This window comes from Neopelma chrysocephalum, unplaced genomic scaffold (assembly GCF_003984885.1).
Source record: "Neopelma chrysocephalum unplaced genomic scaffold, ASM398488v2 Primary Assembly neopelma1_117, whole genome shotgun sequence".
Taxonomy (NCBI): Eukaryota; Metazoa; Chordata; class Aves; order Passeriformes; family Pipridae; genus Neopelma; species Neopelma chrysocephalum.
In genome coordinates, this window is record NW_020897779.1 from 574,096 (window position 1) to 598,974 (window position 24,879).

General features: G+C 44.2%; 1 protein-coding gene across 2 annotated transcripts; it reads right to left on the bottom strand.

Annotated features, from left to right (window-relative positions):
* Positions 1-2,440: 2,440 nt before the first annotated feature.
* On the bottom strand, positions 2,441-22,415 carry DHX57 (DExH-box helicase 57). 2 transcript variants are annotated; one of them, XM_027696977.1, is made up of 24 exons: positions 22,330-22,415; positions 20,873-21,108; positions 19,986-20,138; positions 19,544-19,708; positions 18,021-18,829; positions 16,441-16,640; positions 16,177-16,298; positions 15,728-15,923; positions 14,878-15,002; positions 13,640-13,773; positions 12,338-12,392; positions 11,379-11,581; positions 10,248-10,364; positions 9,795-9,891; positions 8,369-8,542; positions 7,602-7,802; positions 6,565-6,841; positions 5,905-6,000; positions 5,724-5,807; positions 5,467-5,604; positions 5,013-5,087; positions 4,468-4,602; positions 3,394-3,594; positions 2,441-3,294 (listed from the first exon to the last, which is right to left on the bottom strand). In XM_027696977.1, exons 2-24 carry the CDS (start codon positions 21,097-21,099, stop codon positions 3,151-3,153), a joined length of 4,128 nt encoding a protein of 1,375 aa, XP_027552778.1. In that variant the 5' UTR covers positions 21,100-21,108; positions 22,330-22,415; the 3' UTR covers positions 2,441-3,150. The 2 variants fall into 2 exon arrangements, with proteins under 2 accessions (XP_027552778.1, XP_027552779.1); XM_027696978.1 differs by lacking the exon at positions 22,330-22,415 and adding an exon at positions 22,247-22,262.
* Between the last annotated feature and the right edge of the window lie 2,464 nt (positions 22,416-24,879).

Consider the following 24,879-nt stretch of genomic DNA (forward strand, 5'->3'; position numbering starts at 1 on the left):
GACTGTGGTAACCCTACTGTTTCTGTTAATGTGTGGCATGGGGAAGCAGGTCGTGTGCCTGTGAGGTGAAAAGTAGAAGTGACAGTCACTTGTGTGAGCGGGGTGTAGTGCAGTGGCTGTGCTGCAGGTGTGTGCCTTCATCCCTGCCCGGCACCAGTTAGAGTGGAAAGTTACCAGTACCAACTGTTATTCCTGCTGGTTGGGCTGGATCCTCGTGGTATTCCTTGCACCACTTCAGAGCTCGGTGAAGCGGAAAACCTGTTGTGGGGGTGTTCATGTGCTCAGTAATTTGACTTTAAAAAACGTCTAGGAAGGACATTAACAGATTGGAAAAAACAAGGAATGTGTGAATGCTGGTTGGTCTGTCCTGATGATTAAAGGACCAGTCATGTTCTTACCTGAAGGTATTTGAAGTAGTTCTGGAATGTAAACTGTTGAAGTAAATATTTTTAGAAATCTTTTTTTTCTTTGTCCTGGTCATCCAAATAATACTGCTTCTTTGTGATACTTAAGATAAAGTGGCAGTTCTGATGCAGAAGATAATACATTTAGATACTATTTTTAGGAAATTTAAGGTTTCTCTTATAGTTGACATGTCATAAGCAGAACCTGCAAGTAATGTTTCAGTAGCAGTATATGTGGGGAACCGAGAACACCTGTCTGACCTGATCTGTCTGGTTACGTTTTTGGCAGTGAAGTGTATCCAAGGGCCTTGATGCTGTCCTGATCAGAGGTAGCTTTGGGAAGCCAGACTATAGCTGCCTGTATAGGGATGGTCCCCATCTGGCCAGGGATAGGTTACTAAGAGATTTTATAGAAGTCTGGTAAACAAGTGCAAGATATTTTCCAATTTGATTTATCTTTGCAGCTGGTAATGGCTATTAACAGAGTAGTGAGGAAATCTGAGTGCCAGATAATTTTAACTTAAAAGTCTTTCTTTTACTGTGTTCTGCCCTACTGCTGTGTCTTACCAGTGTGGGCGGAACAGTCAATCTTCCGGGGCTTCTGTATGGGCAGCTGTGGGTGGATACCCTGCTGTGCAGTGGAGCACTGCAGCTGTGCATGGACACCCCCCCAGGGCTTTGGATAAACTTTAATCATTGTTGCTTTATAAGATGTCCAGGAATTAAAAGAATGATAATGAGTCCCTATACATATGACTTTATAAATACTTTTCCTCTCTGTCTTACCCCTCCTCTCCCCCATGTTTGTACATTTCAGTGCCCTGGGGCTTAGGGGAGGGTGACTTCCCTGCCTGATGATGCTGCAGTTACTGCTTTGCTGTAACCATACTCCATTATAAGCTGCAGCAGAGGGAGCTGGAAGCAACAGCATTAAAGAAGGGTGCCCTTAAAGCCCTTGTTAAACACAGCTGGGGTACAGCATTTATTGGGGTCCCTGCCCTGCTGCAGGGTGCAGCATCAATGGTGAAATTGCCCCATGTAACAGTGCTTTACAAGGAGGTAGTAGCTTTTTTTCTATTTTTCCTCTCTGGACTGCTGAAGCAAAGCTGAGTCCACACCAAGCCTGTAGACTAAAACTCCTCTAATAATCCCCTCCTGTAATGGGAGGGGACACAGCTGGGACAGCTGACCCCAACTGCCCAAGGGGATGTTCCAGACCATATGGAATGTTCACCATATACAGCTGGGGGAAGGAGATGGCCAGAGGGACAATGCTTGTCTTCCCAAGTCACTGTTGGGCACGATTACACTGTGCTCCAGGAGCTTGTGAAACACCTGCCTGCCCATAGGAGGTAGTGAATGAATTCCTTGTTTTGCTTTGCTTGTGTGTGCAGCTTTTGCTTTACCTATTAAACTGTATCTCAGCCCATGAATCTTCTCCCATCTGCTTCACTCCCCTTTCCCACTGCCAGGTCATGGAGATGGGATGCGGGGGAGGGAGTGGCCCTCTGGTGCTTAGCTGGCTGAGGCTAAACTGCAGCAGCAGTTCAGCTGCAGAGGCCCTTCTGCTGAACAGGGATGTTGGTCTTGGCACTCCTGTCATCTTCCTCATGTGAGGGTGTGTTGGTGTGAAACTGCTTCTACAAACATTCAAGTTTGTTTTTTCAAAACATCCACCTATTCCCCAAACAATGTGCTTCCCTCAGCTCATTCCTCGGCCTGAGGGTTACTGCTGGGTAGGGCTGGTGGTAGATAATGCTCACTCTGGTTTTACTATTAGAGATGACAGCCAAGTCCTGGCACTTAAGGCACTTGCTATTATTTGCAGTCGCTATACACTGAGCAGCTTGGCTGCAGCAATGCTAAGGGGAAGAAATAATAGTGCATTATTACTGCAGCATTTTGCCACACTAGCATTCCATTCCCCAGAGTGTGAGTTTGGATAAAAGTTTCCAAAAGTGGGACTTTATTCCAGCTGTGTAGGGTGGCAGAAGGACCACCACATACCAGAGCAGGTTAACAAATTAGCAGTGTCATCCATCCAAGAATTCATTTTTAATGCAGTACAGCAGTCCCTTCTCAGCTGTTTTAGTTCTTCCCAGTGGAGGAGGGGCTGGAACAGCCTTTCAGGGAAAATGTCCACACTCTCCTGCAGTTTTACCTTGTCACCAGAACAGCCTGCACTGATCCAGCACTGCACTCCAACTGATCCACTGCAGTCTCTCATCAGAGGACACCGTCTAAATTTCAGAACCTCTTGACACAAATCAAAAGGTGCTCATTTGTATGATGGCTTTGGGTTGAACCATAAGCAAATGAACCCTGGTCAGCCCAAACTGACAGTAAAGTCATGGTTAAAATGTAGGAGTGAGTTTAAACCAATTTGGGAGTAGCTTATTATGTCACATGCTGCCTCCTGCCATTAAAAGAAACAGCTGGATAGCAGGTATTTTTGTGACCAGAAAACACTACTGCCAGGGTATAGTCCCAGGAGAAAACATTTTCTTACTTGGAGGTTTCTACTCCTGGGAGATTTGCTGTTTTCCCATTTCCCAGAGTGTACTGTAAGCCACCTTACTTCCAACAAGCGAGCAAAGGGGAAAAAAAAAGGAACTGAAAAAACTGTCAACAGTACAGTTGCCATCCTGTTTTTCCAGAGATGATTGCCATGTTTTGGACCAATAAATATATCAGGACACGGATGTTACTTGGCCTGTAACAGTCTTTAGAGAAAGCTGTTCTGATGTCACTGTGTGGTCACAAGCTTTACAATCATCCCGATGATCCGAGATCCACGGGGGCACATGCACAAATCCATGCTGGGATTCTTGATTTTATCCTGCAGCAGCTGGTCTAGTTCACAGCGCAGCTCTTTCACCAGCTCAGCCACCTGACACAGTAAAACACAGAGGGAACTGTAAGACTCAGGACATTCCAAACACCAGCACAGCTCTGCAGCACTCCCAGGATTATCCTCTCTTTTCCTTACCTGGTGAGAGGCAGCCACAAACCGTATCCACCCGTCATCGAGGGAAATGACAAACTCCCCCTTCTGCAGCTGCATGTGCACCTGCCCGCCCCCGAGCAGCACCAGCGGGTACACGGACACCATGCTGCAGTCCCGGATGAACACGCGGCTCGTCTTGATCTTCTCGTGGTACACCAGGTAGGGGCTCTCAAAGTGCCTGGTCTGGAACACACACACCCCACAGCCTCATTAAAGGGATGCATCTCTTCCTGCCTGCTCAGGTCCTGCCTCTCCTACAGCTGCAAAGAGCAACAAATGTGCCTAAAATGCACCTGCATGACTCTCTGTCCCGTAAGAGCTGCCAATAACTTCAGCAGTTACCCCATGCTCCTTGCAGCGAGCACATGAGAAATCAGCTAATTCACCAGTGTTGCCTCAAAGCCCCAAGTTCTCCACTTCATTCTAAGGAAATTCTCATGTGTGCATCTGTTATGCTCTTTCACAGCAAAAGTGACAAACAGTTCAAAGCCTTTATAACCCAATAATGACTGAAACCCCACTTTTTTTAAGGCAAGTAACTTATATCCTGGAAAAGCAATGAATCATCAAACATGGAGACAGACTCCAAGAGACAAATATTACCACGTCACGGCAAAGAGAGCTTTTATCTAAGTATTAGCTATTAAGCTGGAAATTAAATTAACTTCAGAACTTGAGGACTCAAAGAAAGAAACCAGAGTATGTCCCTGAATTATTTAACAATAGATAATCACTACTGAGGAGAAGCCAGGGCAGCATTGCAGCTGAAACTTTTTTGCATTCAGCTCTGCAGATGCAGCTTTAGAAAAGCTGAACGGGGGTCTGCTGCATCCCTAGTTCCACTCCAGAGGCTGGAGTTTAACTTTGTGCCCAAGAAGACACTCTTAACTCAGGAGCACAACATTATTTGCAATCCTAACACAGGACTGTTCAATCATTAAGATCTTTTATTTTAAACATCAATAGGGATCCTCAATGCAATCTTAAATACTCAAGCAAAGATGATTCCTTTTATTAAGAAAAAGAGTATGCTTTGCAGAAAAAAAGAATCCTGACCTGATAATTCACAGATGAAGGATGAATGTGAACATAACCATCATTTTTGGTAACAAACTTCAGCTCTTCTGCTTTTGGTTGCATTTTGACTGCTCCTGTACTGGTCTTCTGGTATTTACCCTCTGGCTTTTTCACCTGTATGGTAAGAAAAAAAGTTATAAAAATCTGCTGCAGCAGAAAGCCTTTTAAGCTTATGTTTTACATTTTTCAAAAATAGAAATTCTGTAGTAGTAACATGCCAAGTCACTACACTCCAGGTGCTGTCTAACCCTGACTGTTTGTTTGTGACCTCAGCCTTCTAAAAAGCTGTAATTTAACATATCTTCTTAACATTTGCTGCTGGCTTCTGTGAGACACTACAATCAGCCTGTGGGAACAGCAGGTCTCAAACAATACAAACTGGGGCTCTGCTGCCTGTCTCTAACACTACAAGCAGCAAGCTTTGGCAACCTAAGCCAGGCTCAAAACTACCACAATGAGTCTAGATTGAAAGCAGGCCATGTGGATATGAGAGCAGAAGGAAAAATGAAAAAGCATTCTCTTACCTGGACAACGTTGGGATACAGAGCAGCACACAACATAGCTGAGATCAGCTTGAAGTTCTCTGCATTTGAATTTGCCTGTGAAATCAATGCAGGCAGTAGGTATTCTTCAGTTCAATGTATAAAGATAAAACCCTGCTCCAGGAATGACTGAATTCCTGAAACCTGGTTGACTTTTACCTGGGCTGTGTTCCCCCCACTATCAATGGAGCAAACTGGCCACCACTAACCTGATGCAGTTAGTGCTGAACCGAACTGCTCTCTGCCATCTGGCTACAAAGCAGCTTGCAGCCAAGAGAAAGCAAGCACAGGTTGTCCCAATGCACAGTGATATTCTACAGCTACCAAACCCATATCACCCTGATCATCATGTACCCCCAGGACATCTCTGGCCCCAGAGGTAGCACTTTCTGAAGACTGTCCACATGAAAAACTGCACTGAAATGCTGTGAATTACCTCTTCTCCTGTGGCATCCAACACACCATCACCTCCTTGGGACCACTTCTTCTCAATGTCCCTGGCTCTTAATCCCTCCTTCACAAACCCAATGTCAGAAAGCAGCTCTGCAAACTGCCGCTTCAGACTGGCAATTTCCTACAAACAGACAAAGGGCTGATGTGTGGTGGCTGCCACACCGAGCAGGGAGAGTCTGCCCTATCACTTCTGTCACTAGAACTCTGCCAGTCTCAGCCAGTCCCTGTGAAAGGCCTTACCTGAAGAACTCTTCCTGACAAAAAGTTCTCCCTGCAGTAGTTGTAGCTTGCTTGAGAGCCCTCTTTGATACTTAAACGCCATCCCTAATTGAGAGGATGAGAGGAAACCGTTAATAAAATATTTCCACTCGAATTTCAAACATATCAAACCCCCAAGAGAGGCTACAGAATTTTATCTCACCTTATAGGCCTGGAGAAGAGCCAGGTAGTCGCTGTTTCCTACTGCAAACTCCAACTTCTTTTTGTTTGCTTCTTCCCTTTTATCCCATGGTGACACCTAGACAGGCAGTAACAAACTGTGTGTGTTCTTCCCCTCATCACTTAGACACACCACTCTAGAGCTACATGGCACATTATCTTTGGTATTTTCACAGCAGCTCAAGGGTCAGAATGCAAATTTTCCTCCATGGAAAACAGGAAATATGAGGCATTCAAAAAGCCAAAGTGACAGTGAGCACAGGAACTGAGATCCAAACTGAACTCTGCATTCACAGCTCAGACATGTCAGCTCCATCATTATCATCACTGTTTCCTAACTTATATTACCACTAATTTTCAATGTTTACACCAAATTTTGACAAAATGTCTGCACTTCTAAGTTAAAAATGAAAACTAATATTCACTCTGTTTCTACTGTACACTCACAGCATAAATACCATTCTTGGTGCTACCGCATGGTTTTGAACTTCTTCTGGACCGTTTTAACAAGCACTATATTAGCACACAGACAATGCAGGCTAAAAAGAAGAACTAAAATACTCACTGCAGTGTAGTATGCTGCAAGTTACAACTGCATTTTGCTGCTGCACAAAACCACAGCACTTTGGTTAAGAATACTTACAAAAGGGGACTTAAAGGCCAGGCTGGCAGCGATCGTTAGTGCGGGATCCAGGCAGCGGAAGATGGTGCCAAACAGCATCAGCTTCCCAATCCTGACATCAACAGGCAGCGAAGCTAAGTGATATCCCAGAGGGGTGAGCTTTTCATCTGGAGTTAACGCTCCCAAGTCTTGCAGTCGCACCTTTGATGCTTGCAGAGACTCGGTTCTAGGGGGCTCGATTAGTCGTGATAAGACAGAGTGAAGACTCTGTGCAGAAAACATCTCCAGGATCTTAATTCTTAAGGAGGGGGGGAATTGAAAAGAAAAAACAAAAAAAGCAGCTTAGTTCCATATACAGGATAAAAAAGCAAGCTTTTGTAAAAACAAAACAAAAAAAAAAACCCAAAAAACGTGCTTTGAAGCACATGCTCCCTAGAAGAGGGCCTGTAACACATATTTGAAGTCAGGGAGCGATGTGGAATATGAGTACATAAGAAGAGATTTCTATGTAGCATACTAAGGTTTAAAATAAAATTTTACTGTTAAAATATAATTTGTGCTGTTTTGTTTCCTTTTAGTACTAAGGGGATAGGGAGGCCTCTTCATTTAATATCTGCATGATGATGGTGCTTGATGCAGGTTGTAGCTTTACTGCACTGTGCTGCACAGAAACACTGCAAGAGTTCACAGCAGAAAGGCAGAAACATCTGTGGTAGGTCTGGGGTACAGGAATGCAACTGTCTTCTCTGTGATGAGAGATCGAAGAGATGTTATTTTTTCCTAGGATAAGGTGAGAGATAGGGGACTTGGAGAATGGGGACAATTGGTGGAGGGTGCAATTAGAGCGGGGCTCTGGATGCAGAGGCAGTGTGACAGTAGGATCAAAGCAACCACTCAACAGGGACTCAGATCTACAGAGCACGTTTCTGGGTTTTGTGATGTGAGAAAACACTGAGGAGTCAAAACACCTCGATAATGTCATTCCAAGTGCTCCCTGCAGTAAAGTAAGGACATTTTTCACACTGGCTTTTTCAAGAAATACAGGGACAACAGCTCACCTTAGACAGAGCTGCTCCAAGGGCACTCTTTGTATTTCTGGTAGCTGTTGTTTTACAAGCTGATGGTTGTAGTGGTGGCTACTGAAAAGATGAAAGCAGACGCCTGAGGCTACACGGCCTGCTCGCCCTTTCCTCTGCAGGGCATTGGCCTTGGACACAAATGTATCTTCCAGACTTTCCATTCCTTTGCCTGGGTCATATCTGCAGGACAGCAAGAAACAGATTTATATTCATAGAACCATAGAATGGTTTGGGTTTGAAGGGACCTTAAAGATTATCCAATTCCAACCCCACCTGCCCTGTGCAGAGACACTTTCCACCAGATCAGGTTGCTCAGAGCCCTGTCCAACCTGGCCTTGAACACTTCCAGAAATGGGGCAGCCACAACTTCTCTGGGAAACTTGTTCCTGCGCCTCACTACAGTAAAGAATTTCTTCCTAATATCCAATCTAAACCTGCCCTCTTTCAATTTGAAGTCATTACCCCTTGTCCTATCACAACCTGCCCTTGTAAAAAGTGAGTATTCATGAGTGCAGAGTGAACAGGCTGGAGGTTAAGCAGGCAGATGCTGCCAACTTCTCTACGGATAAAATTTCCACCCCTGCACTTGGATCTGAGTTTAGACTGGTTTTCTCCACTTTGTAGCAGCTTTCTGCAGACCAAGTTTCCTTTAAGTTTTTCCCAGCTCTTTGGAAAACTAAAGTATACAGCTCAAGGCATGTAACAGTTTCCCAGCTCACAAAACACTGAGGAATGGATTCCAGTACCTTTTCTCTTTCATTTTTCCAGAATCAATCACATAGACCACGTCATCAATGGTGACAGATGTTTCTGCAATGTTTGTAGAGATGATGATTTTGGTGACCCCCGCAGGAGGCCTGAGGAACACAGATTGCTGTTCTTCACTAGACAGTGAAGAGTGAAGCGGATAAACAACACACCTGGAAGGACAATATGACAACATGGTCAGTGCCTTTGTCTCCAGCCTTTTCCCTCTTGGGAACAATTTGCCTGCACACACTATTGCCTCACTAGACACTGCCCACAGCCATTCAAAGCAATATAAATTCACAAACCTCTCTGCCATAGCACCTTTAAAACACAGAATCATAGAATCACTGAGGTTGGAAAAGACGCTTAAAATCATCCAATCATTAATGCAACACTGCCAAGTCCACCACTAAACCATGTCCCTCAGTGCCACATCTACATAGCTTTTAAATATATCTAGGGATGGTGAATCCCTGGGCTGTTTGTTCCAAGGCCTGACCATCCTTTCCATGAACAAATGTTCCAATCTAAACCTTCCCCGGCACAACTTGAAGCCATTTCCTCTGGTCCTGTCACTTGTTACCTGAGAGAAGAAGCCAACCCCCACCTGGCTACAACCTCCCTTCAGGTAGTTGTAGAGAGTGATTAAGGTCTCCCCTGAGCCTCCTTTTCTCCAGGCTAAACACCCCCTCAGCTGCTCCTCATCAGAGTTATGCTCCAAACCCTTCACCAGTTCTGTTGCTGTTCTCTGGACATGCTCCAGGACCTCAATGTTGTTCTTGTAGTGAGGGGCCCAAAACTGAAGCCAGGATTTGAGGTGAGGCCTCACTAGTGCTGATCACTGCCCTGGTCCTGCTGGCCACGCTATTGGTGACACATTTTCTAAGAGAATGTGGAGTTTATTCTGAGACCTGTCACTTCTGTAGAGTTGAGCAAATATTCTGTCTCTTTTGAAGAGTCTAAAATCTGCCATTTTTAATGCCAGACTGGAAGAAGTCAGTCCAGCTAACCTGGCCATGGACACCTGTGTAGAAACCATTTAGTCAAGGATATATAATTACTTCTCCATGTAACAATCTGAGGCCAAATAAAACCACAACTGAATGTATCCCAGTAAACATTCTGAAACAGAACAAGGGCTGAGATGAAGTTTCAACAGCCCACTGGATCAGGCAGAGCACAAAATGGAAGACACTCATCACTAGAGTCTCCAAGTATTTCAACAACTAACCTTCCTGAGCTGAGGACGAAAAACAAAAGAAGCAAGCCAATAAGATAGTAGAAAAGGAATTACCCTGACTGGACTCAACTGACACACATTTAATAACCTTTATTTATCCCTGGATAAAGGCAGGCTTTGTGCAGGAAATGACTCTTTATTTACGGGTAAAAACTGATAGTTTTGGAGCTTTTCTGCCTTACCTCTTGCTGTGCCTGTTATTAAAAAGAGCATTTGTCTGAAGCTGCTCATAAAGCATCTTGATTTCTGCTAGACCAGGCAAAAATATCAAAACAGCACCTGTATATGTAGATTAAAAAAAAAAAATCACTAAACAGAAAGGACAGCATGATATTTTATTAATGTGCAGAAGGCCCAAGTAAAAACTCCAGCTCTGTTTTGCAATTATTGTACCAAAAAAAGCACACAGGCCGTAACAGTCCCTCACAAAAGACTTTCCAAAGTAGACAATTCTCTCACTTTCCCCATCCCATGTATAGCAGGACCTTTGTTACTCAACTAGAAATTTATTTTTTTTTCAAAAATAATCAGTAGCTACAGAAACTCTGTGTGCAAATCATTAGCTTTGGGCTGTCTGTAAGTGCACAGTTTCCAAGAATCTCCTTTTGTTTATCTCCCAGGGACAATGAAATTACCTGGTGGGTATGAATGTCTGCCGGCAACTATCCATTCCAGCAAGGCTTCAATTAACTCCAGATTAACTTTGTCCAAGTCCATGAGAGACATTGTTTTCAACACTGCCTTGTTAACCCCTGGGGAAAAAGAAATAAAACACCCAGTAAATCTATCTCTTGTAAAAAACAAGATGCATTGAACCAGTGTGGCTGCACAACCAGGCACAACTCAGTTTAAACAGCACCTGGCTTAGACCAGACAGAGGTAGCTCCACAGTGACTCATTGTGTCACGTTTTCCTTTCCATGCTTTCCTCTGTTTCAGCCCTTATTTCTTTCCTCATGCTTACTGGGGCTCAGATCTGTCCTGGGCACAGCCTAGACCAGGATTCATCTACCACCAGAATGACATACACACGTACCAGGGGTAAGAGGAGCCAAAGCACTTCATATGTCTGCTTACAGACAAGATACCTCCAGGACTACCTTCTCCAGCTCTCTCTTCTCCCTTCCAATGTTTCTTACACCCACTCAAAACAACACCCAAATGCCCTTACTCTTCTGAGATGGTAACTGCCTGGCAGGAAGCTGAAGCTTTTAAGTAATGGTTCTCCCTCAGTACCACTGTGGAGCTCACCATAAGGGTGTGCAGGGATGAACTCTTCAGGACTAAGCATGAGGAGGATTTTGATGATGGCAGAGTACACAGTTCATGGAAATATCTGCCTGTCTGATTAAGTCATTCACAGGGTGACTGAATTTCTCAAAGAAGGCTTGCCATGATGAAGTGACCTCCTTGAAGTGGGCAGATACATGCCGTGCTCTAAGTAAAACTGCTTCAGCAAGAACAGATACAGAGGAGAAAGTGGAATTAACAAGGAATCTGAAAAGGGATGGAAAGAGACAGCATCTGAAAATTGTCCATTTTCAGATGCTAAGAACTGGTTTTAGTCAAGATGCTTGCTCTAGTTTAAGAGAACAATGAGTTCTCTTTTATTTTTTTAAAGTGGCAGGAAGTTTCTCATCTAGAACTTCACAAGTACAAAACTCTGAATTATATATAAGCATTCAACTTACAGTGTTATATGCTAGCATACCACGTTGTCTAGCAAACGTTATTGTGCCAATTCATTAAATATAAGAAGCAGCTCACCTTTATATCGTGTAAGGAGCTGCTTCAGAGTTAATTTTTGGTCTGGGTCTGAATCTCTGACAATGGTGTCTGTGCCTTCCAGAAGGCCAGCACGTCTCAGGTCCTCCTCTACTTCTTCAAATGCCGTCCTTTTGTGTCTCCCATTCTGTTTGCTTTCTTGCTTTGCCTTCCGCCTGTAGGGACTACAGTCCTCTAAAACATACCTGGACAGCAGGAGAACATTTGGTGGTGTGGAAAGAAGCCTAACAGTCTCATTCTAATAATTAACTACAGAGATAGGGTATCAAAAATATTTATTTATAAGTCTGAGAGGAACTTTGTATAAGCAGGTTGCAAAACCATAGATAATATGAAGGTCAAGGTGTCCTTTTATATGGCAATGTTAGTCTATTAAAAGCTGTGATGTGAAAGACCAGGGCTACAAACTTGATCGTGACAGCTAGGTGGGCTTAGTGTTGCTCAGAGCAACAGAACAGCTGATCAATTTATCTGGAATATCTGAACTGCTGTGACTCTCCAGAAACTATAAATGGTAAAAGGCATCTGCAACCTGAGTTGCAAGGTAGGGCTTACAAAAGGTAATTGTTTGGTATCCTACATTTTTCACCTTCAGTGCTTAAATCTACATTCAAATTTCTTTTGCTTGTCAATATCTAATCACCACTGAAACAAGTAGAGCACAAGCACCAACAAAGTATTCTTAGCAAAGCTCACGTTTTCTTGAGTACTAATGCGGTATCTAACGCAGAAAGGCTTGTTTTTGCATGAGATCCTAGACCCCACTGCAGTACAAAAGGTATGGCTTAAAGTCAGTGCTTTAGTAGAACTCTAAGACTGCAGGTGATGGGGGAGACTTGAGAGGATTTGCTTTTTAAATATATGCACAGAACTACTCAGTCTCAAGGTCAATAGTGCAACCTCAAAGGCCAAATACACCTGAGAATGTACGAATTTCATACCTTGTCATTGCAATCACATCTTCCAGAAAAAACTGATCCACAGGAAACGTTCGACCTGAAAGGAAACATGAGAATAAATCTATCTACACACCACACAATATACAGAAAAGAGGAAAAAGACCAAAGATTATTATATCATTTTATACAGGTTATTATGACATACACTGGCTTCACAGCTCTCACCTACACTGCACCCTTCAACACAATTTCTGATCAGGACAAACAGTGGGTGTCTTCCAAGCATGGTTTGGAGTTCTTATGGACATCAAAAGCAGCGTGGCCAGCAGGATGAGGGAGGTGATTCTGTCCCTCTGCTCTGCCCTTGTGAGACCCCACCTGGAGTGCTGCACTCAGCTCTGGGGTTCCCCATCACAGGAACAACATTGACCTGTTGGAATAGGTCCAGAGGAGGCCATGAAGGGGACTAGAGGGATGCAACACCTCTTCTGTGAGGAAAGGCTGAGAGAATAGGGATTGTTCATCCTGGCGAAAAGAAGTCTCCAGGGTGGCCTTTCAGTACCTAAAGGGGGCCCACAAGAGAACTGGAGAGGGACTTTTGACAAGGGCATGTAGTGATAGAACAAGACGTAATGGCTTTAAACTGTAAGAAAGAAGCTTTAGATTGGATATTAGGATGAAACTCTTTCTTGTGAGGTTGGTGAGACACAAGAGTTTGCCCAGAGTAGCCCTGAGTGTCCCATCCCTGGAATTGTTCAAGGCCAGGTTGGATGGGGTTTGAAGCAACCTGGTCTAGTGAAAGGGTGTCCCTGCCCATGGCAGGAGGGTGAAACCTTCCAAGTCCCTTCCATCCCAAACCACTCCAGGTTTCTATGGCAACATGCATAATGCACTTACACAGACAGAAGGGCTGATACACTTATGGGAATACATCCATGAGGCTACAGGTTCCTGTCTTGGTCCACGTAGTAACTTAGCAATTTAAAAGGCATATTTGGCTAAATGTGTATACATCCAGCTGGATCCTCTCACTGATCCTATTTTCACAAGGATACAGAAGAGTCTTCAGCTGTGGTGAAACTAGCCCAGGGAACCATGGTTCTTGTCTTTTGGGGAGGGAAATTCCGCTGGTATACAGACAACACAAAAATATCTCCATTTCCAAATCCTTTCTCTCCTAAATATCATCAGTCTTTCCTCCTAAGCCCTTGGAATCATATTTCTTGTGTACATCCTCATCTTGCCACTTTGCAAACTAGCCCCTTGCATTTGAGCTGAGAAACACTGAAAACAAATTTCTAAAACAATGAATGTGATAAGATAATAAAAATGAATGGTTTTCACCTGGTATGTTAATAATTGGACAGGAGTGAAAGTACTGAGAAAAAAGCTCTGCATTCAGGGTGGCACTCATGAGTATAATGCGCAGGTCTGGCCTCTGAACCATTATATCCTTCAAAACCAGCAGCAAGAAGTCACTGCAGAAAACAAGCAAAAATACATATAAATTTCTTCAGTGCTAACTTTCAGAGTCTCTATTTTTCTCCCCATTTTGTCCACCTTCCTGGTGTTTTCAATAGCACAGCAATACCATCACAGAAGCATAAGCTTCTCAGAAGGGAAGGCAATCTCAATCTGACTCTTTTTGGTTGTCCCTTCCTAGAGTGTCAGGATTACTTAGCAAATTCATTTAAGCAACAAAAAGCCTTATAAATTACTTACATTAACGACAGTGCAGGAACATTAGATAAGAACAGATGAGTCCTTTTTGCTCCTCTTCTTCACTGGAAGAGTTATTCAAACTTACCCACTCTTCCCTACTCACTGTATTCTTCCCTATACATTTATAGCTTTTGTGGCATTCCTGGAAGACTGGCTTATAGTGATTTTAGATGACAAGGAAAGAATTCTTGAGAGACACAAGGTTTTTTATGAGGCTACAATATCATCTGAGCTGTAGAGTAACAAGTCACAGACAAAGCCTCCTGGAAACCCACTGCACTGCAATGTTTCTCAAGGAAAATGTCAAAGAAAAGGATCCTTGCCACTTAATTTACAGAGATACTGACAGACGTTATCTTTTGCCTGCCACCAGCAGGTAAGCAGGGTAAAACTGCAGGAGCCTAGAGCAGGATAGGAAGAGACTATCTAGAACCAGTAAAACCCATAGACTGGAAGAAAATGTGAGCACTTGTTGCTTGCAGGTGCTCTGCTGAAGCCTACATCAGGACAAAAAATTCCCCGCAGGGCATGTGAAGAATTATGGTATTTGACAAAAGCCAAAACAAGGGAAGTATAAGAAACAGACAGCTCTGGTTAAAAAGTCACTTAACCCTCCAGGCCCATCCAAAATGTCTTTTCAACACCATTGCAATGTAGCAGCACATTGAAGGCATAGCAATTTGAGAGAGATATGCTTTCTTGCAAGCTGTGCAACATAATTTCCTACTGCCCAAGCACAGGAACCTAAAACCAGACTCCTTCCACCATCCCACATTACTGCCACAGGATCAGCTACTTGCACCTTAGTCACCTTTATCCTTCCTTTCTTTGTTTTGCTTACAGGATAAGAGATTATTTACCTTTCTTCTGTTCTTTCGTGAACTTCATCAACAATAACATGTGTGACTCCCTGCAAAGTCAGATCTCCTTCCAGCCTTCTCAACAGCACACCAGTAGTGCAGTACAAGAGTCTGGTAGCTGAGGACTTGAAGGGTAAGACAAAGCATTCAGTTGACTCCAGGCAAATCAACATAGTGCAAAAAGAATGTGTGTTGCTGTAAAGCATTTGGTTTCAGCTGAGTGCCAGGTTTGACAGAAAGGGAACAAGCAATCCCTGCTGGAAATGGGCTGATGGATTTTAGGTTCTTGACTGAAACTGAGAACACCTGCTTCTTACCAAGGGGCATTGCTAACTACCAAAAAATCTGAACCGTTTTTCCTGTGGATTTTGTTTTCTGATAAACAATCAGATCTCTGGTCCTAGAAATATCCAGTGAATCTCTTTTTTAGCATACTTCTTGGAAAAAGAATCAGCTGCAATGCAGACAAAACTTCTTCCAAGACAAAAGTTTGAATTCAAGCACCCCTTCTGGCTGACTGTAGCTGTACCCTCGGGAGACAAATGGAAACGACAACAGGCAGAAGCCAGTAGCCTTCCTAAGGACAGCAGTATTACTCATACTGTCAAACCCCATCACCTCTCTCAACAGAAAGTAAAACCAGAAGACATAGGACTGCACTCTCATTCTGCAAAGTGAACTGTGCAACTTGAGATGAAATAAATATAGAATGTGGTTCATAATATAGTGTAAAATGTAGATGATACAAACTTGCTTATCTCAGTACGTGGCAGGTATAGGGCAGAGATTCTGGACACTAGAGTACATTTTAATAGAACTAAATGAAAAGCAACAAGCAATGCATACATACCTTTACACTTTCTAGACGGATCTGATATCCAACAGTGAGTCCAATCCTTTCTGTTCTTTCTTTGGCTACACGTTCAGCCACAGAAATAGCAGAGATCCTGCGAGGCTGAGTGCAGATGATGTTTGCAACTCTGCTTGGAGATCCTTGCAACGAAGCATCCAAAATAAACTGAGGAATCTGAGTGGTTTTACCACATCTGCACGACAAAATCAGGAATTAAAAACCTCACAAATCCAACACCTTTATCCATGTAAATTAAGGCGACTGCGTTCCACTTGATATTTGCTTTGCTTCACTAGTGTGATCCTTCACATGAAGTTCACCTAGGACTGCTGTCGCTGATCACAGATGGACCACCACTCTAACCTTTCCAGGACATAGATATGTATTTCACATTCTTCTGTTTGTGTTTTGATACATAAAATCTGTATGTGCCATCACACTCTTACCCTGTCATGCCACTCACAACAAGAACTTGGTGGTTCTTCAGCAAATCCAGAATGTTTTCTCTCTCTTGCCATGCAGGGAGCTTCTGTCTTTCATACAGCATGGACTGGAAGTGCCTAGAAGACTGATGCACAGAAACAGACAGCACAGCAGTAAGAACACCACTGGAGTGGAATAGAAGCATTTGAAATAGCAGCTTATGCCTTAAATATTCATTTCTCTAAAGTAAGCAAGAAAAAAAAGACCTTATGTTCTGCACGTTATACCTTTCTCTGCCGAAACTGTGCGCAGAGTTTAACATTTTCATTATACAGAGACTTCGTCTGCACATCATACTTTTTGGAAAGCTTTTTCTTGAGGTTCACATAACTCTCATTCTCCACAACAACTTGTTCAGGCTCTTCTTCCTCCTCCTCCTCCTCCTCCGCCACTGTCTCTTCTTCTTGAGGCTCTGGCATTGTTGAGGCTTGAGACAGAGAGTGTACAGTTAAGTATTCTTATTACTAAGAAACAGGACCTCATCAGCAATGCAGAGAAGAGACACATGTTCCATCAGCATTCTCAACAAAGAACCTTGGTAGACTGGACCTGAGGGCCTGCAGGACTGTTTTTGACAAGCACTTAGTTCAACGCTACCAGCAAACCTCCCCTCACCTCATCAAACCACAACTTCTCCAGCCCCATCCCACTTGTCACTACCTCTGCATCAGCTGTGCTGTCAACACCATGGTCTGGATGGCCACACAGTGAACCACAATGGTTTGCCTTCCTGAACGTTTTTCATGTGTCTCAGCTCACCTCTTCAATTCACCCCACAACCACTCCTATGGAGCACAAGACTTTGATGGCAGCACCAGCGTAAAAATCACTGCCAAGTACTTCTAAACCAAAGCTGAAACTGAACTAGGCACTTTGGTGCCCAGTGCCTATGAACCGAAGTGGAATTTGCTCAGACTGTCAGCCAGCCCTTAAAATTTTAAGGCTACATTTATTTAAACAAGTTATTTTATAGCATAAGGAAGATTTTGTAACTAACAAAATTATTTGGAATCCCTGATTTCAGTTTCTGGAACACAGCTGTCGTTCTGCAGAGCTGTTAAAGAAACGGAATAATTTGTTTTACTGTAACAAAAACATAAGCTTTCACTACTTAAGTGTTCTAAAATGTGATGCAGTTGTTCTAGAAAACTCTGTTGAAGAAAGCTTGGCTTAGATAAAACAGTTTTGGAATTGAGAGCTTGAAAGTCACCCTGCCACAAGTGACAGCCTCAGCTCTCCCCCTGTGAAATCAACATAGTTGCTCTTGCATACATAAAAAGGGTCGATGCCTTGTGCGACATTCTAGAACCACTTTCAACATTCACTTAGCCTTAAATCCACCTTTATAAAGTTAATTTTGAGGAGGCAATTTTAAGTAATTTAAAAAAAAAAGTTTCTGAATTGATGAGTAGCAAATGCACCAAAGTTTTGCAAACAACCTTCCCCCTTCCCTTTCAAGTCTCTGGCCCATTTTGGTGAGCTCACACCGTATCTCTCCATGCCATTTCATGGATTGTGTGGGAATGGACATCACGCACTCTGCCAAACCAAACTCATTAGCTCTGTGCTCCTTTAACTCAGTTCTGGACAGCACAAAACCCCTTTGCTGCAGCTTGATTATGGAAGGGACTTCCTGAGGCACAGAAAGATCATGGATCTGGCTCACCAAATGACTTTAATCTTCAGAAGTAGATTTGGAACAGATGGATAAATTGGGGGCTCTGCCCTGTCTCTCTCTTTTTTTTTTTCCTTTTAAATCTTTCTGACTGTTCTTAGCCCAGAAACCACAGAAGGAGATTTGGTGTACCTTCAGACAGTTGATCTGAACCAGGTGTACTCTCTGTCTGTAGTTTTACAGGAGGTGTTGCCAGCAGGGACACAAGAGGAACACTGTACTTGTGCTGAGTATTGCCAAGTAACTCACTTATTTCATGTTCATCTTCTAAGCAAGTCACTAAGGTATATACCACTGGTTCATGAGACTCTGCAGCTACCAAGGCCTTTCCAAAGAGGAATTCAGCAATGTGTAAACGACAAGCAAGAGGCAGATTCTCATCAGTGGAATAAAATGCCACAAGAGGTGCTTGAAGTGGATATTTGTTTTCTTCAGGAAATCTTACTTCAAGTTCATATATGGGACCATCATGATGTCTGAGATGAGCATCATCTACAGAGTTCTTGGATGGGTTTAGTGGATGGTTTGGAGGGAATTCATGTGCAAATCTGCATTTTGAACCAAACCTGCAGCCTCCTTGGAGATAAAATTTACATATTTCCTTTGAAGTCGGTTTTGCTGTGTCCCTACTACAACCACCCTTTTGTTTAGATTTGCTGAGTCTGTTTGCTAGGTACTCCAATTCCAAACTAAAAGTCCAAACATGATTTTTAATTCTTTCTACAAATTTTTCTCCATAGATTGACCGGAGGGCAAAAGCTTCTTCTTGTCTCTGTTCCAAACATTCTTCTTGACTGGCTTCAGCAGCTGCTGCAGAAACCTGCATCTTCTCTCCATATCTTTCGGTAAAGCACTGCAATAGCAAATACTCCAACGATGCCCCAATATTACCATTGCAGGATCTCAGCACCGTCCTACAACGCTCGCAGTCAAAACCATACCTGCACCAAAACAGAGACAACATGGCAACAAGTGAGAAACTCTCATGAAGCAAAATAACTACACATCTGCTTGATCAGGCTGAAAGTAAGGAAGCATGTATGGCATGAGATACTATTACTACCATTAGGGGAAAAAACACACCAAAATATTTATGCTCTTTTAAATGACAGTGGTAGGCAGCAATTTGGTGTCTGTGAATGCCAGTCTGTGGTTTGTAAGATGACAAATTAGTTTATGTGGCAACTATCTCACACCTCAGAATGTAGCACATAATAGTTACAGGATTAGATTTCCCCATTGAACTATATAAATTAAACCCTTCAGAAAAAGCTGCCACGCATAAATACTCTCAAACAAAGCAAAAATAAATACTCATGTCTGAGCGAAATGGATGAAGAACACTCACAAGGTTTCCCCCTACCTGGGAGAAACATACATATAAAAGCAATGCTCTCTGAGCTTTCCTAATATCTGTTTCATTGCCTCGGAGAAAGAATTGAAAACATCACTGAAAAAGGCTGGAATGATTATTTGCATAAAATCATTATGTTAAATTCACCTAGTTGAGGGTTAGATTCGCAGGAGATACAAACTCACCAGTTCTGCACATAGACCTCCCCAGAGTCAAGAGGAAGCCCAAGACTGAGGGTTTACAGTATTGAGACTAGTGATTTAACTCTTTGGGATACAAATTACTCACTAAAAAGCATCACCTGGAGAGTTTGTGCACAGCAAATGAAGACACTTCATTTTCTACAATTCTGTGCTCAGATGGCTCAGCAGACAACCTTGGTATTACTTCAGAAAGTTCCTGTTCTGTTGACCAGCACTGCTCATCATCGAGGTAATCAGGTTCATCATCATCTTCACCAGCTACACTGATAAAAAGAGTTATCAAATTAAAATGAAACAAAATTATACTGTTAAATAGGCACAAAACTCTGCCTCTGCAGTTTTAAATCCTTCATTTAAATGGAAGATTTGGCTACCCCTTCCCCAGAGTTAATATTGTAGAAAAACAAAGCAGACTCAAAACTGTAGGATTTGAGATAAAATTAAAAGCTAAGGTAAAAAATACTCTTTGTTTCTAACAGTATGCCTGTTAAAGCATGTTCATCTACAAGAGCTGGAAGTAGTGCTTCCATTTAAACTAACTCTGATTCAGGAGCCAGCTCCTGCCCTTGAAGCTCTTGAAGAAGTTCTTTCACTCTTCTCTGATTCTCTGATGTCATGTGTATGGTCTGCAGAGGCATTCTTGCTTCAGGTCTCTGTTTCATTTGCCCTCCTCTTCTGGCAGGGGCACTTGATCTAAAAATTAAAATAGGACACAACCATGAGTTATTTGCCTGGCTCAAATGATTCTGACTGAATTGGGATGTGTTAGGGCCCAACCCTGTGATTCAAAACAGGAAAACCAAAATAAGGCAAGTCCATCACCTAAGGATTATTCAGCCAGGTTGACTCTTACACGACCAGGATTTATGTGTCTGTATCTGCACAGACACAGACATATTGTAACCTATGTCAAATCCAAAGTGATTTACTAAATACTTTGCTAGGTAAAGCTGTTCTCAGACTACAATACAACATATTTCTGACATGTTTCTAAGACAGATTGGTCAGAACACATACAGGATACTAAACTAATTCCAAACTGCTTATTTTCTATGGCCCAGCTTCTGCTTTGTATACACGACAATGAATATCCTGTGTTTATTAGTGTTTTCTGAGGAAAAGTGTTCTGAAATTATGACCTAAGAAGAAAATCAGAGGTTCTCATCTTTAAAAAGTAAAACAGTTTCCTAGCTATAAGATTTATAAGGTGTTAATCAAAAAAAGACATGTAAAAAGTGCTTCATACTGAAACAACTTCATCACCCTTTCACTCTTCTCTATATTCAAAGATGTCCAAAAACCACCCCCAAATGTCTATGTGTCCCACCATCCAAAAAAGTATCCGAAATGTCCCAAAGTATCCCAAACCATCCTGAAGTATCCTAGACATCTCTATGCCAATCCCCCCCCCAAATTAAAAGAAATACCTGGATTCCAGCCTTGGTTCCTCGAAGAGACAAAAATCATCTCCATCGTCCCAAATTTTGGCTGAACATTTCCTATTTCCACCGAGCTGAGGCTTGTTTGAACGGCCACTGCTGCCTCCTCCTCTTCCACCGCCTCCTCCTCTTCCACTGCCTCCTCTCCCTCCTCCTCCTCTCCCTCTTCCTCCTCCTCTGTTGGGCTTTCCTCTCTTCCTCACTGCTGAACTCATGTTCTCTTGCTGAAGAAGGGGAAAAATAGCTCTAAGTTATGAGGACGATTTAGCACATTGCATATGTCCAAGCATATATTATTTGTTTGTCTATGTGACAAGAGAAGACACCCTCTCATTAACCCACAGTTAATGTGGGTGTGTCTGTATGCACCTGGAGCAAGGAACACTACTCTAGAACATTGTTTAGTAAGTTCTGTGGCTTTAGAAAACAAAAGTAATATTCCTCACAGCTATTCAGCCAAAGCCTGCAGGTTTGACAAAACTGCCTGGCCTCAGACCCCCTGGATTAGCCTACCAGCAGTGCTGCCTAGCCTGGGGGCTCCAGTTCTACCACTCTGATGGAGTTTTCATGGACACTGAAGCCCACAGGAAAAACCTTAAGGGGAATTTTCAGGGAAGAAAGCAGCCTTTGCGCTGTCAGTTTTCAACTCAGGAGTTTGCAGGGTTGAGAGCAAAAGGGGGAAGGGGAGCTAACGCCGAAGATACAATGTTTTTTCATGTTAACTCACATCAAACTCCTGACCCATCTCCTCCTGCAGAGAGCAGCCCAGACCGCTGAGCGCTCTGTGAAGCCTGGTCAGGGGAGTGATTAGGCACTTGTCTTGGAAAACAGAACCCCTCCTCTTCTCACAGCAGGACCTTTCCAGCGCTCACACAAGCCCATTAGCACTGAGCAGCTGTCATGGACAGAATGGCCCAACATTATGCTCCAACTGCACATTCCTGCTAATGGAAAGCCATTGCAGGGCAGGTGAGCAGCCGCGGGCAGGCTGTCAGGAGCTTATCAGCTGGATCTTTGCACGGGCACCTCCAGAGTCAGGACAAGAACGGCCATGCCCAGGTAACAGCCCAAACGAGGGCTTGGAGCAGCGGCAGCGGTTTGGGCTTCGAAAGCAGCAAACTCCCCTTTTTGTGGCCGCTCTCCTCACTGCAGCTCCGCCGGGGCCGGACAGGAGCTCACAGACAAGCCGACCCCGCTGGGAGCAGCCCGCAGTAAGTGAGGGAGGCGAAGAGGGCGAGCACGGCAGGCGCTCCCGGGGCCGCCGTCACACGGGGTCTGCTTCCCTCTCCCCAGGACCCATCCCCTGCCCACTCACCCACGCACCCGCCTCCCCTCAGCCTCTCTCGCAGACCCGCCGCGCACCCCCTTCCTCTCCTCCCCCGCTCCCCGCGGAGCCGTGACTCCCTCCGGGGGCTCCACCGCCCCCTTCCCCGCCCCGTTCTCACCTCCCCGCCCGGCACCGGCACCCGCAGCGATCCCTGACCCGGATCCGCCGCGTTTCCCTTCCAGGCCGCGGCCGCCGCCGCCCCGCTCCTCCCCGTGGGCAGGGCCGAGGGCTCCCTAGGAAAGAACGAGCACTCAAGCGCAACACTGAGAGTATGTGCGACTTTAGGCTGCTGTGCGTTTTGTTGCCTTAAGAGAGCGCGGAGAAAAAAACTCCAGGCCAGTTTAGTGTATGAGATAAGATAAAGAGAGTAGGCCCTTTAATCTCAGGCCTGAGGCCCAGGGAATACACATGATGCGCACCCGCCCAGACAATGGTTCTGTGACTTTATAATAAGGTCCATCCAATCCCAGATTTATCCACTGCCCCGTTCTGCCCGCCGACACGCCCCTCCGGGAATTGGGTCTGTGGGTGTGTGGGATCCCTTCTTCCTCATCTTCATCTTCGCAGCGTGCACAGTCCTTGGAGTTCCTCCAAAGTTCTGGGCTTGAAGGTCGCTGTGTCTGTGTGATACCTTCTGATCCAGGCTTTTCTACAATTCTAGCTTGAAAAGAAGACTAAACACGCTAACGGAATTTAGAGGGATTGATATGAAATGGGGTAACAGGGTTGGGTATGTTTAAATATTATGCTACAGGGTAAGGGATGTAATACAGCTACATTAAAATCTACATTTACTACTTCTAAAATCTACAAAAGTTAAAAAATCCAAAAAGCTCTGAGGCATCAGTTTGTATATGTATATATATGTATACATATATGTATGTATGTATATGTATGTTTGAATTTCGGCCAGCAGCTGTAACAGTGACACTGGCTGTTTGTTTCTCAACAGACTGTAGTGGCTTTTTAAAGTATCTTTCATATTTCCAATAAAGACAAATATTGAAATATAACAATCTTGGCAGGTGCTCATTGCACCAACCCACAAGTCCTACGAGGAGCGGCTGAGGGAGCTGGGGATGTTCAGCCTGGAGAAAAGGAGGCTCAGGGGAGACCTCATCAATCTCTAAGACTCCCTTGAAAGGAGGTTGTAGCCAGGTGGAGGTTGGTCTATTTCCCCAGGTAACAAGTGACAGGACCAGAGGAAATGGCCTGAAGTTGTGACAGGGAAGGCTTAGATTGGGTATTAGAAAACATTTCTTCACGGAAAGGGTGGTCAGGCTTTGGAACAGGCTACCCAGGGAAGTGGTGGAATCACCATCTCTGGAGGTGTTCAAAAACCATGTAGATGTGGCACTTTCAGGACATGGGTTAGTGGTGGGCCTGGCAGTGTTGAGTTAATGGCTGGACTCAGTGATCTTGGTGGTCTTCTCCAACCTTAACTCCAAAACTGAGTGTGTGGGATCAAAAGGGAGGAAGGCTACACCAGTTTCAGAGTGAGGGTGATGTAAGTGACAAGAGACTCCAAAGCTGTGTTGCTGAGGCCGGGAGGCCCCTCTGCAGATCCCCTACACACACAGGGTAACCCATGATAGCTGCTCTGCAGCACATCCCGTCGGGTCTTGAGTAATAACTCCATGGAAGGAGAATCCACAACTACTCCAGGCAACCTGTACCAAGTTGGAGTCTAAAGTAAAAAATCCTACCAGGAAAGAAAAATTCTGCACTGGTTTGGCTGTATAAGAACCACCACACCTCGCAACCCAGACACACAGCAGCTGCCCTGAGGTTGTTTCCTCAGGGTCCACCTACAGATGGCCACAGCCACTGCCCTGAGGGTCCACTGGGATCTGCTCTGCCCTAGGCCAGCTCCCCACCACCTCCACAACGGGGCTCAGCGGTGGAAAAATGGTTCATAAAACTGCTGCTGGTTCACACTCTGTGCCACCCAAAGGTGCCTGTTCCATGGGCCCATCTCTGGGAACATCCTGTCCACAGGAGATGGAGAGTCAGATCTGAGAAACAGCTCTGTGCAACAGAAGAAATGCATTGCATGATCTCCTGGGTTTTTGCCTCTCAGATGCTCTCTGTCTTGAAGTGAAAATACTTGTCTTCCACCACTCTCGTTTTCTAGAGGGGAACTGCGAAAGGACACCTGAGTGTGCGCTCGACGCCTCACAAGGGGGCCTCAAATGCAACTATGTATATCAGCAGCTGGAAAAATGACAAGGTAGTTTTAAGTATTCCTTCATTTTAAAGTTCCTCTGTGTTTGGAATATCAGTGTATCCACCCTTAAAAAGGCACAGAAATGAAAGTCATAACCCAAAAAGGATCAGATGAATGCTGCAGGCTCTTTTTCCACCCGGGCATCTTGTCACAGCCCAGTCTGAAGACTTGACACATCTGGAGTCTTCAGGTGTCCTCCAGCCTCCCGAGGCTCCTGCAAACACACCAGTCATTGCTGGGAGGCAGGTCCCAATGAAACACCTGGGCATTGTGGTGGTGGTGGTGCCCAACACATACACCTACTGTGAAAGCCCTGCCTGTGTGGGCTGTGCACACAGAGTGGGCTCTCCTGGGTGTGTATGAACACCACACACATATCCCACAAGGAAATGGGAGCTCTGGTCATCAACAGCTACACTCTTGTGTGGCTGCCCTTGGTTA

Bases quoted from the DNA above. Each gene is read 5' to 3' on its own strand.
- DHX57 (XM_027696977.1), bottom strand. From the start codon at position 21,099: ATGAGTTCAGCAGTGAGGAAGAGAGGAAAGCCCAACAGAGGAGGAGGA. The intron at 20,139-20,872 runs GTATTTCTTTTA...TTTAATTTTTAG, and splicing joins GAACCAAGGCTGGAATCCAG to ATCAAGTGCCCCTGCCAGAA. The intron at 5,088-5,466 runs GTAATTCACAGC...TTGATTTCACAG, and splicing joins TGGATGCCACAGGAGAAGAG to GCAAATTCAAATGCAGAGAA.